Source organism: Hevea brasiliensis, chromosome 8, assembly GCF_030052815.1.
Source record: "Hevea brasiliensis isolate MT/VB/25A 57/8 chromosome 8, ASM3005281v1, whole genome shotgun sequence".
NCBI lineage: Eukaryota > Viridiplantae > Streptophyta > Magnoliopsida > Malpighiales > Euphorbiaceae > Hevea > Hevea brasiliensis.
The window spans coordinates 15,853,793-15,870,365 of NC_079500.1; the positions used below are offsets into that span (position 1 = coordinate 15,853,793).

The following is a 16,573-nucleotide window of genomic DNA, read 5'->3' on the forward strand; positions in this document are numbered from 1 at the left end:
ACAATTTATGCATGTGTCTGTTGCTAATGTTGTTTCTTCTATAATATAACTTAAGGAATGACTACTACAATAAATATTATAATTACTAATAAAAATTTTGTAACAATATTAATTTTATTATATATAAAATTAATATATAATAATAATATGAATAATTGCAACAATCACAATTTTGATTTAAAATGCTTTTGACTACAATTTTATAATAGTAATATGCAATAATTCATATATTGCTATCATAAACTTATAGGAATAAAATTTTATGCATTTAATAGTAAAAACTATTACTGTTAAATTTAATATGTCTTGTAATATACCTAATTTTATTTAGTTCAATGATTAAAAGTATATTAATTAAACTCAAGTTTAACCTTTCATTATCTCAATTCCCTATTAAAAAAAAAAAAAAATCAATGAGTAGATGTATTTCATCATTGTTTGGTAACTCAGGTACTGTAATATTTGTCTCATATGTGGGTACTTAGAATAATTTTTTAATGCATTATATTAAGCTTATTTTTCTTAGTCTAGTTAGAGTAATAATTCATATTGCAATTAAAATGTTCATTTAATTGAACGATTAAATATATAAATTTTCAATTTTAAAACTTTTAAAAAATTATTGATATAGAATTTTAATGAATATAATTTTTGAATTAAATTTTAAAAAGAATTTTTAAATAATTGTATTATGCTAAATTGAAATCTTACCCGAATTCATTTTTGTTATTGTTGATAATTCAAAATTAATTCAAAATTTGAATTATCAATGTTGATAATTATTGTTAATTTTTGTTATTGTTGTAAAAAAATAAAATAAATATACAAAATAATAATATTTACGTAGTTCACCCTCTCAACACAGGACTACATCCACGGACATGCCATCTTCTACTATCTTCAAATAAATAATCATTATTACAAACTACCCATCAACCCAATTATATCCGCAGTACTCTGCTCTTAGTAAATAAATTAGTTAATTCTACTATATTGACAAGAGGCCTTTCACTAATGGATAATAATTCATTTCTTTTGAATTTTATGCCATTTCTCTATCTTATACCAAAGTATCTCTCCCTATATGGGACTGCAATGAGTAGGAGTCCCCCATCAATGGACAAATTAAATCCTCAGCAATTGGCAAAACTCCTCTTTGCAATGGGCGAAAACCCCTCTCCATGAGCAAAATCACTCTCGCAAAGCCACTTCCTATGGGTGAAGCCAAATAACTTTTCCATTATTCTCCTATTTATAGTGTTAATTCCCTCAAATCTAATCTAATTAGGAGTCTTATTCAATTTAGAAATAATACTAAAACAAGAGTTCTATTATTTATAGAAAAATATCTCTTTCCAAATTTCACTAGGATTTTGAGCTATAATTCTAATAGTTATATTTATATATATTGATCTATTGTATTATTATTTTTTTAATGGATTACATATATTCTTTCTTTCCACCGAAAAGGAAAAATAAAACATTTTTTTTTCTATCCTCTAAAGTTCTTCCATTATAAAAGTTATTCTCGAAGCTTTCTTACTTTTACAATCTAAAGTTTGAAGTCATTGGAGAATAAACTCAACTTTTAAGGCTTAATTTCTCACATAATATATCTTAAATTAAATTAATAATGGCTAAATTAATCACCAAATTTTATTCTGATTATAAAGATTATTTATTATAATTAAATAAATTTCGATTGGCTATGTTAACATTAATTTTTTTATTATTTTACATATAGAGCTAATATCAAATTTTATTGTAATTAAATTTCTAAAATTTAATTAATTCTAATGGAATAAACTTAAGTTAATGGATGAATGAAAAGTAGACATGCACATTTTTCAAGAGGTCAAATTTTTATTGTGAAGTTCACATCTTAGATTATTTTTTTTAATTAGTTAGAAAAGAGAAAAGCATAATGAGGTTCACATCTTAAGTTTGTGAATAATTTAATAAAATAATAAAAAATTTATCCACTAATAGAAAATTATTGAATTAAATCTAATTATATTAAATTAAAATTTAATGACTCAATCATAATAAATTAATTTTTTTATTATAATAATAAGATATAATGACTACTTTAATGATGGTTGGTTCTAAGGGCGTGCATTATTCGATTATAATCAAATAATTGAATCAAACTAATGAAATTCGATTATTTTGATAAAAGTAAGTTCAGTTCGATTTTTAATTAGTAATAATAAAAAAATATAAATATATTTTTATTAATAATTAATTAATTAATAATATAAATATATGTTTTATTTTTGATTAATTCATTTATAACCGATAATCGATCAAATACTTTTGACTTTGGTTAATTTTAATTTTTTTCTCTCAATTTTAATTCGATTCTATTAATAATTTTAGAATTGATTAATAATTTAATTAGTTAAAATTTCGTTACGATTCGATTCAATTCAATTCGGTTAACTGAATGTTAATCCTAGTTAATGCAAATTTACCAAGAAAATATACCCATCTAGGTATGGGGGACTCAGCCTTGTTAATCCATGCCAAGCTAGCTAAAGGGGTAAAAAAAAAAAAAAAAAATCTAGATTTAAAATTCAGGAGGACTGATTTTTCCTACAATATTAACTCTGTTAGTTGATGTGTGATCTTTTGGCTAGCTGCACTGCACATCAATAATTCATGTGCTATTAATGCACAATTCCATCATATAATTGATTATTGTACATGTGGGAACTGGCCTAGCTAAGCGCAGGCCCATGGAAGTGTAGTTTCCAGGAAACAGCTGAGGCTTTATTTCAATGTAAGGATTTGCTTCTGTGTGTCAAATTTTAATTGGCCTTATTAGCATCGTAATAAGTTTTGGCCAAAATGGCATTACAGCTTTGCTTATTGGCTACCTAAATCTGTCACAACCCCATCTTGTAATTTGGCAACGTTCTTATCAGTGATTGCTTGCTAAAAGCCAGACTATTTTGAGAAGTGATATGACCTTGATTTATAATTTTTGTTTTGCCTTTTGTGCATGATATGACTTTGATTAATTCAATCTTTTATATGATTTATCTTTTCAATTGAGTCCTTGTGGGCTTTTTAGATCATATGATGACCACTCACCGCTCAGGAAAAGGAAAGCTTCTCCTGTTATGATATGTATGGGTCCTATGAAATCCACAATCATCTAAAATCTGATTCCAAAATTCTTCCAGGAGCCATTAGCTGTTCAATTTTAAAAGTAACTTGTTTCTAATGTCAAAATCATAATATCACCGAGGTGATGGTTTAATTGGTAAAAACGTATCTATTTTACCTGTTTGATTCATGTTTAACTCTTTAAATTTGCAACTCTTTACATCTAATGTTTCTATGCAATAGTCTCTCTGCAAAGCGGGGTAAGACTATCTTTTATGCTCAGTTAGATTCAATCAGGTTTACGGGCTATTTATGGTCCAGCGGAGGTTAGCATCATCCACACAGGGACAGGGTGGAGTATTCTATAGTCAAAATGACCAAAAACTATGTGAGATTTGCAGCTTTTATGGGGTGGCGTAGAAACAATTGATCCTGCTGCACCATCAAAGGCACATGCCAAGTCTCAGAAACCTCTCCACAGACACAAGAATATTTAGTGTTAAAAATGATATTTCTGGCAATGCAAATTGAAAGACAAAGAACAATCGATGAAAAGGAAAGACAGCTAGAATTAATCAGAAATGCATGGAGAGTGGACAAACCTAATTTCAATTTTGGATTGTTTGGTCACCAAATTCAACCATTCCTGTTCAAGTGACACTTAAAAGGCCCTTGACTTTGGAATATTTTCCTTTCTAATTCTGTTTCTTTTCCTTATATGTGATCATTGGAGCCAGCAGATATCCAGTTAAAAAAAAAAAGAGTATGGAAATTCTATGGTCACTGCTGATTCCTTGGCATATTCCAGATGATTATGAAAATTTTGCAAGAGACTAAGACACGCCAAGACAAAACGAAGTAGCATTAGCACTAAGGTACGGTTGACTCTGACTAGAATTTGATTTGGAGGCTTTATAGTATTGGAGACAACTCCCACTACCACCGAGCTAAAGTTCACGGGTTGATATGTATTGGTATTCTAGCTAGTATCCGGGCATCTATCTCATAGTACATGACATAGAGATTTAAATCTGACAATTCCAACATTTTCAAAAAAAAAAAAAATGATTAGTTATTAGTTAATAAATATACTACCACTAACAAAGTGGGATAGATTATTCATGTAAAATAGCAAATATATAGGGCTGATCCAAAGCTAAAAATCAACATTTGAACATGTATTATATGTCAATTGCCACAACTTGTCAAAAAGAAAGCAACAAGATAGACTCCTTGGTAAGAGAAAATATGAATAATTGTAACCATTGTTTCATGTATAGTGGACACAGCGTGTTAGAATTAAGAGCACATATCACCAAGTGAAGTAATGAAATCATAGATTTCTTTAGTCTTTTCCGACTCATCTGATTTGTCCTTCAAATACCTGCCACTGTCTTTCCAGGTCGAGCAGGCCCCAGGAGTATGAGTCCGATCCAAAAAGAAAGCAACTATAAGCGCAACAGTTGGCGGGGATGAGAAAATCACTTGCATTACGTCATTGAACTGGAAGCAAAGAAATCACAAGAGCTTCATCATTGAATTATGAATCTGAAATTGTTTAATGAGCTATATTTTACACAATTAACAGAAAGCTACATTTGAAACACACGTACCCAGGTGGTTCCTGTGTTAACAGGTCCATGACCAGAAAGAAAAACGTATTCCTTGAAGTATTGAGGCACAGAGAGGCCCATGAAGAGAGAAAAGCCTAGAATGAGCATTGATCTGAAGCTATTCACGTTACAGAACTCGAGATATTGAAGCCCAGCTGAAGCTGCAATAAGTGCTCATTACGTTGATTTTCAGCAATATTCAGTGTTCTAAATGATCAAGTTGAAAGAGATTGTTAGGAAATTCATCATCACTTTCACTTGTTTCTATTCTCTTGTAAAAATCCATCTGATTATCACAGTAAACATTACTTTGCAACTATTTAATTAATGAAAATGCAAAATTCATCTATATCTTTGACTGAGAAATAGAAAGGAGAGACATACCCACATAGGGGAAGAGGACAGTGTGGAGGGCTCCCACAATTGGCAGTGGTATTGAAGCGAAAAAAGCCCCAACTTTTCCTGTTAGAGACAGATTATGAACCCATCAGATATTACATCGAGTGAGCAAAATTTTATAGTAGCATGGACCCTATTTGCAACATTGTTTCAGCAGAAATGAGATTAAAAAAAGAAACTTAAAGCTCAATAGAAGTACAAATGTAAGTAGATTGATCCAGACTAGATAAAGCTGAAAAAATGTAAAATATTGCAGTATGAGGAATACTACACCTAAAACGGAAAGGAAAACCATAAAGATTGCTGATACTATAACGACCCTCCGACTTCCTACTTGTGTTAATCCCAAAAGACCTGCATCTTCCCTATAAGTACCAAAAAATAATAATAATAATAATAATAATAATAATAATAATAATAATAATAATAAGCTCATAGCAGTAGTAGAAGAAAGACTGCTATAAGTGTAGGACATTCACCAACTCAATACTCCCTGCAATTTTTATGTCAGCAATTGTGGATGGACAGCCATATATAGCACCAAATCCAAATCAATCTAGATGTTATAAAAACTCGTATGTAAAAAGTAAAAACACTTTTCTCCAACAAAAACAAAAACATAATACATAAGATTTTTTGAAAGTTTAAAGTCATTACACTGAAGCAGTGGAGCCATTTCCTGCGCCAAATACTGCATCTATCATAGTTCCAATTCCCTGGATGTTGAGAAAAGTTGAATCAAGAGATGCAGAATTACAGAATGTTAAAGGTCTTAAGAGAAAATAATACAGCATCACAGGATCACTTCCACCTGAATGCCAATACCACGAGTCAGGGCATAGGGAGGTATAGGAGGAGCACCGCTTAATTTTGATGATGCATAAAATGTACCAGAAGACTGGAAAAACATAAAATAAAATCAAATCAAGAAGATAAAGCGGTGGCCTCATGGATAGAGGATCTTTTTCAACGAACTATTGAAAAGGATCAATGAATTTCGAAGAAATACTTATATAAAAAAAAAAAACCTCAATAACAGCTACAAGAGAAGCAGCCATCATTGAAAGAGCATCGCCAGCTTCAAAAATGGGAGTTCCCCATTGAAATGGACGTGGAGTCTTTATCCTGCATATAGCGAAGCAAAAATATAACTGATACTTTTACTGAATCTGGAGCTCCCCACTTGACTGAAGCATAACTTTCAAACAAGTACTAAACCAGCAAAATCACAGTAGAGATGAATTCAAATTAGTTGGTGGAATTTAAGCTTTACCAAGGAGCAGCACCAATGAGCCCAGAACTATCAGTACGACAATTCATTTGTGTTTCTTGAGTTGTATTATCATATGCACCAGCCACAGTCAAAATCTCTGCATAGGTCCATACAATTGCAACAGAAAATATGATTGCTACTTGACCAGCTATCTCTTTTTTCGCTTTCCATATACGGGGAAGAAACTGTAATAAGCGTTGATTACCAACAAGATAGAACACCAAGAGCATTAGGTAAAACCATTCTGAAAATTAAACATAAATTTCAATATGTGTTATATGCTCTCAAGCCAACTTCTTGTAATTTTTCCCTTCTCAAATATGATATATCTCATCCAACTAGGTAACAAACCACATCAGGCTTTCACCCAAAGTCACTTAATTTATATTGGATTTCAAGGTAATCGCTGAACTTTAATTTGCATCGTTTGTGAACTTGAATTCATATTTTAAGTGAAACATAATGTCAAATTCCTATACCTCATTACTTGAAATCCATATCTACCTAATTAATCTAATATATACTTTTTTTTTATATTACCAATTAGAGTGTAATAACCTTAATTTAAAATTATAAATTTTATAATTTTTAATTGGATTATTTATTTTTCATTTCTGTTTTTGATTGTTGATTTCGGGGTGTGTTTAATTTAGATGTTCATTTCAAAAAATTTTTAATTTTATATTCTATTGAAAGTAATTCAATATATTTATTTAAATTCTAAATTAGAAATAAATTAAAATGTATTATAATCTTATTTGTGTCAATACTTTGAGTACATTGGTAAATTAATTTAAAGGATTATTATTTGAAATTGAATTTTAAATGTATTAGATTAGAATTGTACTAATTGAAAAGATTTTGGATTTAATTCAAAATTGGGAAATTAAAAGTAAAAAAGGGAAAATTTTTAATTTTTCGAAACAGCAGGAGTAGCCCCATTCCCTCAAAGTTCCTTTCGCCCTTTACCCTCCCAGTAATAACTTGAAAATTTTTTAAAAATAAATAATTTATAAATTAGACTATTAAAATATTATTTTATTAAATAAATATATTTCATAAGATTATTTTTTTTAAGTTTTAAATTTAATTTTCAAACTTTTAATTAAAATTTCTATGATTGTGAAATTCTACAATTTTATGTTTTAGATATTTCAAATTTTATTATTATTATTATTATTATTATTTAATTTTAAATATATTAAATTAAAATTGGACCTAGTTGAAAAGAATTTTTAGACTTGTTTGAAAAGATCTAAAAAGTTTATGGATCAATTTATAATTTTATTTTTAAATTAAAAGAAACAAAAGTTTAAAATGACCAGCACCCCCATTCTCTCTCTCTCTCTCTCTCTCTCTCTCTCTCTCTCTCTTCCAGCCATAACTTCCTTTTCCGGTTATCGTTTCTGACGTTCTTAGTATCAAAATGCTCCTTTCTTTATGGGCATCGTGTAGATATTAAGTTTGCATGGTATTATTTTCCAGTTTGTGCAAATCAAGTTTCAAAAATTTTAGCTCATTTTGTCTTCTGGGCCAGATTCCTCCCAAACCATAAATTCCATCAAAAATCAGAGGCCACCAGCGCGTCCTACTCGTCGAGAGCTTTATAATGACACTAATTTTGAATTTTTCTGATATCGAAAATTTGTTGGGTCCCACAAGCTTGCCAATGATTTTTTAGATCTTTAATGACTCTTTTTAATTAAATAAAAATTATATTTTAACTCCTGATGTTGTGAGCTTTGCATGTGTACTTTTGTTTCAAATAAATTTCACCGGTGACTAAGACTGTAATTTTAGGCCAGACACACGGGTTGCCGGATCCACTTCAAAAGTATGTCAATATTACAATGCTTCTCACCATTTTTAAATGCCTCGAATGAGTTCCAAGTGTCAGAATTATTGTAGGTAAATCCCAACTCCAAATTCTCCTTTTTACCTAATATTGAGTTTAAAATAAAAATTCATAAAATATTCGTGGGCAGCTAGAAAATTATATTTCCAATTGCAATAGTAGAATGGCCTTGTTAAGAACTGTAAGAAATAATTATAGAATTTTAGGGGGTTAATTTGGATAGTTTTTGTAAAATATTAGTTTTAAGCTAAATAGCTAAAATGTGTAATTATGTGAGAATTGTTTGATTTAGTGGGCCCAGGAGGGGCATTGTGTAGGGGCATTGTGTTGTTGTTGTGTTGTAAGCTTGAGGCTTTTGGATTAAGAAGTATTAGTTGGATTGTTTTACCGGTTGAGTAGGTCCTAGGTACAGAGGAAACTTTGTTGGATTTCTAGCATAAATTTAAGATGTATTTGACTCTTTAGTTCTTTGCTTTGATTCATTATTGATAAATTCTTGAAAATAAATGTTTAGGTGATCCGAGTCAATTCTCCTCTTTTTTTCAGCCGCCCCAGTAATACTTAGATAGTATATAAGTTTGATATTTATTTTATTTGTAATTTTAATATTATTAATTTATATTCAATGCATACTCATGCATTCACTTATATGTATGTATATATTAGTTAAATGCTAGGCACGCTCCTTTGCTGAATATGTTATTGAATTTGTTTGTGGATGTTGCCTTAAGATAACTTGAAGCTATGTTTGTGTGTTGGTGTGAGTATGGTATGGATATGGATATGGGTAGGACGGATAGTCACGACTGGAGCTTGACTCGCTAGGACCCGATCCTTATATATGGATAAGTCGGAAAAAGCATGACTTTGAGTTAATCTCGCTAGCCCTCGCACTTGGATTATTAAGTAAAAGTTCGGCTTGAGTTAACCTCACTAGTAGGCATTGAATTAAGAGAGCTGTATAAGGGATTCACTCTCATATATATATTGATGTGACACATGGGTGCATACATGCTCTAAATTATCTTTTGTGTGAATATTGGTTGAATTGTTTAAACTACGTGAACGTGTTGTATTTCATGCATATGAATACATTAAATTAGATAGTTATAGAAATTATATTTAAAATCAATATCTTACTCTATGAGTCGAACGCTCACCCCTGTTCAACTATTTTTCCTCAAGTAATGGGTGGCTTATTTTATGATTAACCTGCTTTATTTTTCCGCAGGTTTAAGCAGATATATTTTGATTTACTGTTATTGTCCTTTAATTAAATCTAGAACTCCTCATAGATCAATAGTTGTATTTTTCTATTTAGGGTTGTAATAAATTAAATTCTAGAGTTGTAAGATTAATTATGTGAGATTGCATAGATGTATATAATGTTTATTATTATTGATGGAGGCAGCTAAGCTCCTAAATGTTGATTTATTTGTTCTGAAGGATGGTGAGGGTGAGTTGAGCTTTCCATATTATTGATTATATTTTGTTTACAGGTTAGGTGAGTTAATACTCCCTGTTGAATAGTCTAGTTTATGACTGGACTCTGCCAGTTTATTTTTTTGAAATTGGGCTACCTAAACGGGCTTTATGAATAGATTAAAAATAGTTAAGGCTTACCATAGACTTCGAAGGCCTTAAGCTGACCTAAGTCTTAATGTCGATCTAGCCTAAAAATTGAGTCACGACACCCTAATTGTCACACCGTTCTTCCCTTTCTTGGCATGACCCATTGGATGATGAGGCTTTTGGCACCTCCATCAATCTCCAACAACTTCCCTTAGGCCATGAATGATGGCTAAAAGCAGCAATAACTGCGACAAGAATTAGGGAGAGAAGAGAGAGAGAGAGAGAGAAAGAGAGAGAGATGCGCACGTGAGACAACAACTTCATGACGTGATTTCATTGTCATTCGATGATCTTTTCTGGTGATTCCAAGTGCTATGAACTCCTAGGATCACAAGCTTTCAAATGAGACCAGTGGTGCTTGATTTGGTTGCTGGAGGAGGGAGAAAATGAGTATTTTGTGGCTTTCCAACTAAATTACGGCCAACCGGCAGTGAGTTTGGACGATTGGACCTAGGAAATATGATCTAAACTTTGAAAGCTTCGATTTGACGCAACCATGCCTTGATCGGAGATCAAATTGAGAAGATGCTTAACAGATAGTCTAAATTAAATTGATCGATGTCGGGTGATCAGAGCAAAGTTTCGATGAATAGTCTGCAAATCAGTCACCAATAGCTCATTAGCATTCCAAATGTATACTCAGATTGGCAATAGCTCACTAGTGCCCAGGACTAAGTTTTTGGTCTGATATGCCAGCCTATCTTAGGATATAGTCAATATTACGGTCGATTCTAGGATTTTCAAATGTTTCAAAGCATTCCAAGTAACATAATTTACAAAAGTAAACCTAAACTAGACTTGTGTGATTTTTACCTAATTTTAGGCTAGTTGATTAATTTATAAAATATTTATAGCTTAGTAAAATTAAGTAAAATAAATTTAATTAATACAATAATGATGTAGATGACTTCCAAGAATATTTTTATAATTTTTGATGTACTGGAATATTTAATTAAACTATAAAGTAATTAGGGACTCAAACTAGATATTGGAAAATCGGATGTAGAATTAGGATTCTTGTCAGCCCTAGATGGGCATTGTGAATTTGTTGTGGGCCTAAAGTCAATTTTTTTGGTTGTTGTTGCTACTTTTCTTGTATTTGCTTCATAGGGGGTTAAATCTAGTTACAGAGGAAATTCTACCGAAATATCGACAAACCCTAGGATTTATTATTATTGCTTTGGATGTATTTAATTACTTTTAATTGATAGATGTTAGTCTCTTTGTATAGGTGATCAAAACTGTCTGTCTTTTTTTTTTTTCTAGCCAGACTATCTGCAATCAAATTGACCAGTCAGTGAGTTGGATATTAACTATTTTTATAATTTCAATATTATTTATATTTTTTATATTTTACATTTTTTAACATGGTCACGCATTCACTTATACATATGTAATTAGTTATTATATCAGGAGCATCGCCTATTTGTTGCATTATAATTTTCTATGTTGTGCCGCATTGGGAATAAGTTGGAGCTTATATATGTATTATGGATGTGGAATCCTAGGGTAGGTATGGCTTGAATAATTCGCTAACTCTTGTGAATATGGATAGGTGGGGTAGGTATTCACTGACTCTTGTCACTACGAGGTAGGTACAATACTATATTTCACTGACTCTTGAAGAATGGAATAAGAGAACATGTTGAATTTCAGAGAGTCAGGATATGGGGTCAGCCCTTAAAATGTATTATGATATGTAGCTCCAACTTATCCTAACATATGAGGATTGAGTTATTTGTTTGTTTAGTGCATTTACATTCATATGACTGCATTAACAATATATTATAACTATAATTCACATCTTAACTTTCTTAGTCAAATACTCATTACTGTTTAATATTGTTTCTTAGGTTGCAAGATAAGCATTGTTCTTTTATCATCTAACTTGCATTTTTCTCCATATATAGGTTGTGGTGATGCTTGGTAGTTTTTATTGTGTTTATTTATTTAATTAATTATTTATCCGTACTAATCTTAGTACTCTTTTGTGATACTAGTGCATAATATTATCTCATATTAATTAATTGAAATTAATTATATTAAATGGATTATATATGTTGGGTATCAGGATTGAATTGAGCTTTTGTAGTTGTGCATGTATAATAGTTATTGGGTTGAGTTGGCCCAAATTGATTTATATTGTTCTTTATGTTGCCCCTTGAATGGAAGCTTGGTTATGAGTTTGGGAATAATGAGATTTACTATAAATTTCAAATATTTTATGCTAGTCTAAATCCTGATACCAATTCAACACATAGAGTTGGATCGTGACAATAGAGTATTTTATAACTCTATAAATAAAACAACCTAATAAAATGTTTATTTTACATAACTAGCATACAAAAAAAAAATTTAGCTAAATCTTTATAATAGATTAGATGTAAGTGAAATCCTTATCTCCTATTTGAAATTTAGAATTTTATATGAATTTAATTTAATTTAATTATTTTTTTTATTAATTTTAAAATGAAAATTTTTTAATTTATTTAACTTAAAAAATTATTTTTAAAGAAAAGAAATAAAAATCAAACATAATTTTGTAAAAATTTAATTATATTATCTTCTTACAAATGATTTAATTCAAACGGAACCTATATAAAAGAAAATTAGTCTTTATATGTTGATTGAAGTTCACTAACCATATTGAAATTCACTGATAAGTTCAATTAGGTTTGATGCCATTGAATCCTTCTAATGAAGTTGCTACTTGGAACAAAAATGATGAAGCATGTTAGTCACCTGAGTTGAGAAAACCAGAATAGCTAAAGCTGGGAGTCCAATTTGAGGACACTTGGCCACCTGCAAGCAATAAACCAACCAGTGGAAGATCACAATAATAATAATAATAATAATAATAATAATAATAATAATAATAATAATAATAATAATAATAATAATAATAATAAAAAAATGAAAGAGTAGTTGAATTGGGCTTTTTAGATGTGTTCACCAATGGAAATCCACGAAAGTAGAGCCCAAGTCCCGTGAGAGTTACTAGAGGAACAGAAGCGAGAGGGCTAAGGTGCCTGCCATAAAAAAAAAACATATAGAAACCAAAGCCAGTTGAGGAAGTAAACAATGAATGAACATCCCAAATCTAGTAATTAATTTATACCTTGCAAAATATTTCGCCAAACCAGAGAAACCAATCACCATTTGAAAGATAGACGAAATGAGACTCGCTCCTTGTACACGTCTCATGAATTGTTCTAACCTCTAATCATACCATATCAACTCAATAAAAGGTGATCAAAATATATTCAATCGTAGGAGGACAAGCACTCGATTATTGTTTGGCCAATAATAAAAATACAAGTATTGCAATACAAAAGGGCAAAATAAATATCCATTAATTGTCTAAGTATGAAATTTTGATTTTTTTATTTTGACTTTGCCCATATTTTATAAAAAAAATATTAAAAATTCAATAAAAGTAATGGTGATATTCCGTCAAATTCAAACTCCTTGTCATATTTTTTTTAACAAATTGAAAACTCACGAGATTTTATTTAATTTAAATTGATTTATAATTTATTTTAATTCACATAAAGCTTAAATATTAATGATTCATAAAATTGAAATCAATATGATAATTTAACTTGAAGTGGATATCAATATGAATTTTGAATAAAATAAAATAAAATAAAATAAAATAAAATAAATAAAATTATCTTTTGTAAAAAAAAAAAGGACAAATTTGGATGTGTTATGTTTGTAATTTGCAACATAAAACACTTTACCGCAGTAAAACAAGGAGAATTTGATTCAATTTTTATTTTTTAAATATCTCCTTTCATTAATTTTAAAATTTTATATATATATATATATATATATATATATATATATATATATATATATATATATATATATTAAAAAATATGTGAGATTTTGAACTTTTTATGACATTAATTCATTTGTTGTGCTGTTGGTGATGGCAACAGGTGATGCATTTTGAATCGGTTGCATTTAATATAGGCTAAGAAGTGAGTTATTTATCAACTAAACATTCTTTTTACAGCTAGATTCAATCTCTTGATCTCTGCGAAAAGGAAAAAGAAATTTACTTTGATTACAGCTTTCTCTAGACCTCCAGCAAAAACATGAAGAAAGGCTCAAATGCTGTGATCTCTCTATCGCCCCAGAATGAAAGTGGAGATCTCGTAATTCTTGGGTTAGAATTTATATAAAAATGAGTTTAAAAATTATTAAATTAAATATTTGTATTGAAATTTGCACAATATTAATGAATTGTCCCTTCTAGTAATGTCTTTTCCTTACAATCTCTCCATAATCTTTAGTTCAATGGTACCAAAGTTGTTAAAGATTGTGATTTCTTAATTTTAAATTTCAAATTGAAATTAAATTAAAAAAAAAAGCCAACCAACCTGATAGGGATCTAGTGAGTTATTCCGATTGTTGTAAGTTGATAAAGCAATGGAAATTATAGGGATAATGTAAGCTTGGGATGTTTCCATCGACACAGAAAGCCGAGTACCAAAGCAAATCTGCAAAAATGTATTTATCGCCATTACAAACAGCGACGCCTGTATCGCCCTTGCTTTCTCTACCTGATAGATACATAGATACCCAATCAGTTCAATTCAATTCCATCATATGGGTCAATGCAAATAAAAATATTCAACTATTTAACTATTCTTACATTGCCACCTCCGCCCACACTGACCATCACAGATGGAACGATCACTGTACTCCCTACATTAGCTACAAAGTGCTGGAATCCCCAACCATAAAGTTTTGGATTACCTGATGAATTAATTCAATTCAATTCACCCAAAATTTCCATTAGACCATCTTATTTGTGTACTCCATATTAAATCTTTGTCACAATTAAAATAATTAGATGAAGTTTAGGCAACTTAATGCAAATAATGTGAATGGTGTTAACTATATTTTTTATTATAAAAAAAAAATGCATGTATAGGTGATTCCACGGAAATATATTTTGCACTTGAAGAGAAAAAGGGAGAGTGAGAGAGATTACTCCAGGAAGGATTTGCCGGAATGGGAAATTGGATAATGTCTTCCGTTCCAGTTATTCTAGTTGTTGTTTCGCTGCTGTCTGGTTCGGTTGTTCCGTCTTGTTCAGTTGTTGGAACTGGGCAAGTAGAACAGGAAGGGACGCAGTAACCAAATGCAAGTTTATTTTGTTGGCAAAAATGGCAGCTAGGGACGCACTGGCAACAATGGAATGGATGGGAAGAAGGACACGTTGGGAAGTAGTCCAAAGGAGGTATATGTTGGCAACAACTGCAGTTACTGACCAACATTTCCACCTCCTAATCTCTTCCCTATTGTAACCCATCTCCCTCTCACTCTCCCTATATATCCATAAAAAATGTTAGATAAAATCTTTTGCTTTTTATGTTCTTATGATGAGACTAATTATAATTAATATTAGTAATAAAATTGAAGTGAATTTAATATATGCGTAGACTATATATATAAAATATTAAATTTACATATATATTTTACAAATTACAATTATTATTTATAATGAGTGATATTTTCAATTGAATAGGCCTGATCCGTGAATTAAAAATAAATATTATTAATTTCCATGCATTACATGCACGTTGAAAGCTTATATTATTTTAGAATGCATTAATATTTAATATTTTTAGACACCTTATTCTCCTACTATAAAGTTTGGTGAAGGGTATGGTCTTGGAGAGCTGCTAAATTTTTAATAAATTTCCTTTTCACATGCTTGCATGTAATCCTTTCCACCTTAAATTTTATAATTTTCCTTCTTCACGCCTAAGGTTTCCCTGAAAATATTTTTCATATGTTTTATTATTTGGGTTAGAGCCTAAGTAATGAGTTGAGTCAACATTTTATATATATATATATATATATATATATATATATAATTACTTAACAGTTGACTATAAAATGAGCCCAATGAAGTTGTGGTGATTCCTTAGGGAACATTAATTTTGTTGGTTGTGGTATAATTTGAAGCATGTGCTTAAGTACTTTGCATTATTGATATAAGATAATACTTAGTTGTTAATGTACAATGGTAGATGAGTTGGCCAACTACTTTCTTAATTGGACTTCAACCACACTCATCATTCAATCAACCAATGTCTGCTATATTTACAGAGTTAATTGTTACTTCACTCAAATCTGTTTAGTTTAAAGTATTTATAATTCATTTTATTTTTATAGTCCAAAATTTTAAATAATTTAAATTTAAATAACTCATTAAATTGAAATTTTTATTGATATTATTAAATTGAAAATTTCAGTTAGAAAAGATTAAACGTTTTCGCTAATTCATTCTAATTTTAAACTACATATTATAATTTTTAAAATTGTGAGCAATTACAACCAAATTGTTTGAATATAATTTTAAAGGTTTAAATATAATTACTCTCAAATTTAAAAATTAAAATACATAATTCAAAATTAGAACATTTAAATATAATTACCAATTAATAATAAATGTTTCACTGTTCTGTTCAATAGCATGTGTTGAAGTCAATTAATAGATTTGTTTTCTCACCTAACAAGTTAGGCCTATTATATTAAATTGAGTGTTTCTCGTACATTTACAATTAGTTGCGAGTTCGTAAAGTCTATAACTTTCCTTTATTATTAGTCACCATCATTCTTGGCCATTCCAATCTTAAGTTTGGTATACATGCACTATTGGAATATAAA

At 29.8% G+C, this 16,573-nt stretch overlaps 1 protein-coding gene and 1 long non-coding RNA gene across 4 annotated transcripts; one reads left to right on the forward strand and one right to left on the reverse strand.

The window, feature by feature from the left end:
* The first annotated feature begins 3,113 nt into the window (after nucleotides 1-3,113).
* LOC131182311 (uncharacterized) lies at nucleotides 3,114-5,073 on the forward strand. The gene is made up of 2 exons (XR_009150613.1): nucleotides 3,114-3,986; nucleotides 4,514-5,073. It is a non-coding gene; the product is annotated as an uncharacterized LOC131182311 (long non-coding RNA).
* Nucleotides 4,269-15,217, reverse strand: LOC110645381 (nucleobase-ascorbate transporter 4). 3 transcript variants are annotated; one of them, XM_058151388.1, is made up of 14 exons: nucleotides 14,889-15,212; nucleotides 14,547-14,650; nucleotides 14,272-14,454; nucleotides 13,002-13,102; nucleotides 12,837-12,912; nucleotides 12,626-12,685; nucleotides 6,397-6,581; nucleotides 6,152-6,248; nucleotides 5,935-6,021; nucleotides 5,781-5,839; nucleotides 5,397-5,488; nucleotides 5,109-5,186; nucleotides 4,725-4,885; nucleotides 4,269-4,614 (listed from the first exon to the last, which is right to left on the reverse strand). In XM_058151388.1, the coding sequence occupies exons 1-14, from the start codon at nucleotides 15,172-15,174 to the stop codon at nucleotides 4,411-4,413; spliced, it is 1,773 nt and encodes a 590-aa protein (XP_058007371.1). In that variant the 5' UTR covers nucleotides 15,175-15,212; the 3' UTR covers nucleotides 4,269-4,410. The 3 variants fall into 3 exon arrangements, 1 of the variants encoding a protein (XP_058007371.1); XR_009150611.1 differs by having other exon boundaries at nucleotides 4,452-4,614; nucleotides 4,725-4,931; nucleotides 5,397-5,477; nucleotides 14,889-15,217; XR_009150612.1 differs by having other exon boundaries at nucleotides 4,452-4,614; nucleotides 5,397-5,477; nucleotides 14,889-15,215.
* Between the last annotated feature and the right edge of the window lie 1,356 nt (nucleotides 15,218-16,573).

Bases quoted from the DNA above. Each gene is read 5' to 3' on its own strand.
- LOC110645381 (XM_058151388.1), bottom strand. From the start codon at position 15,174: ATGTTGGTCAGTAACTGCAGTTGTTGCCAACATATACCTCCTTTGGAC. The intron at 6,582-12,625 runs GTGACTAACATG...CGCTTATTACAG, and splicing joins TTCTGGTTTTCTCAACTCAG to TTTCTTCCCCGTATATGGAA. The intron at 4,615-4,724 runs GTACGTGTGTTT...CTTTGCTTCCAG, and splicing joins TTAACACAGGAACCACCTGG to TTCAATGACGTAATGCAAGT.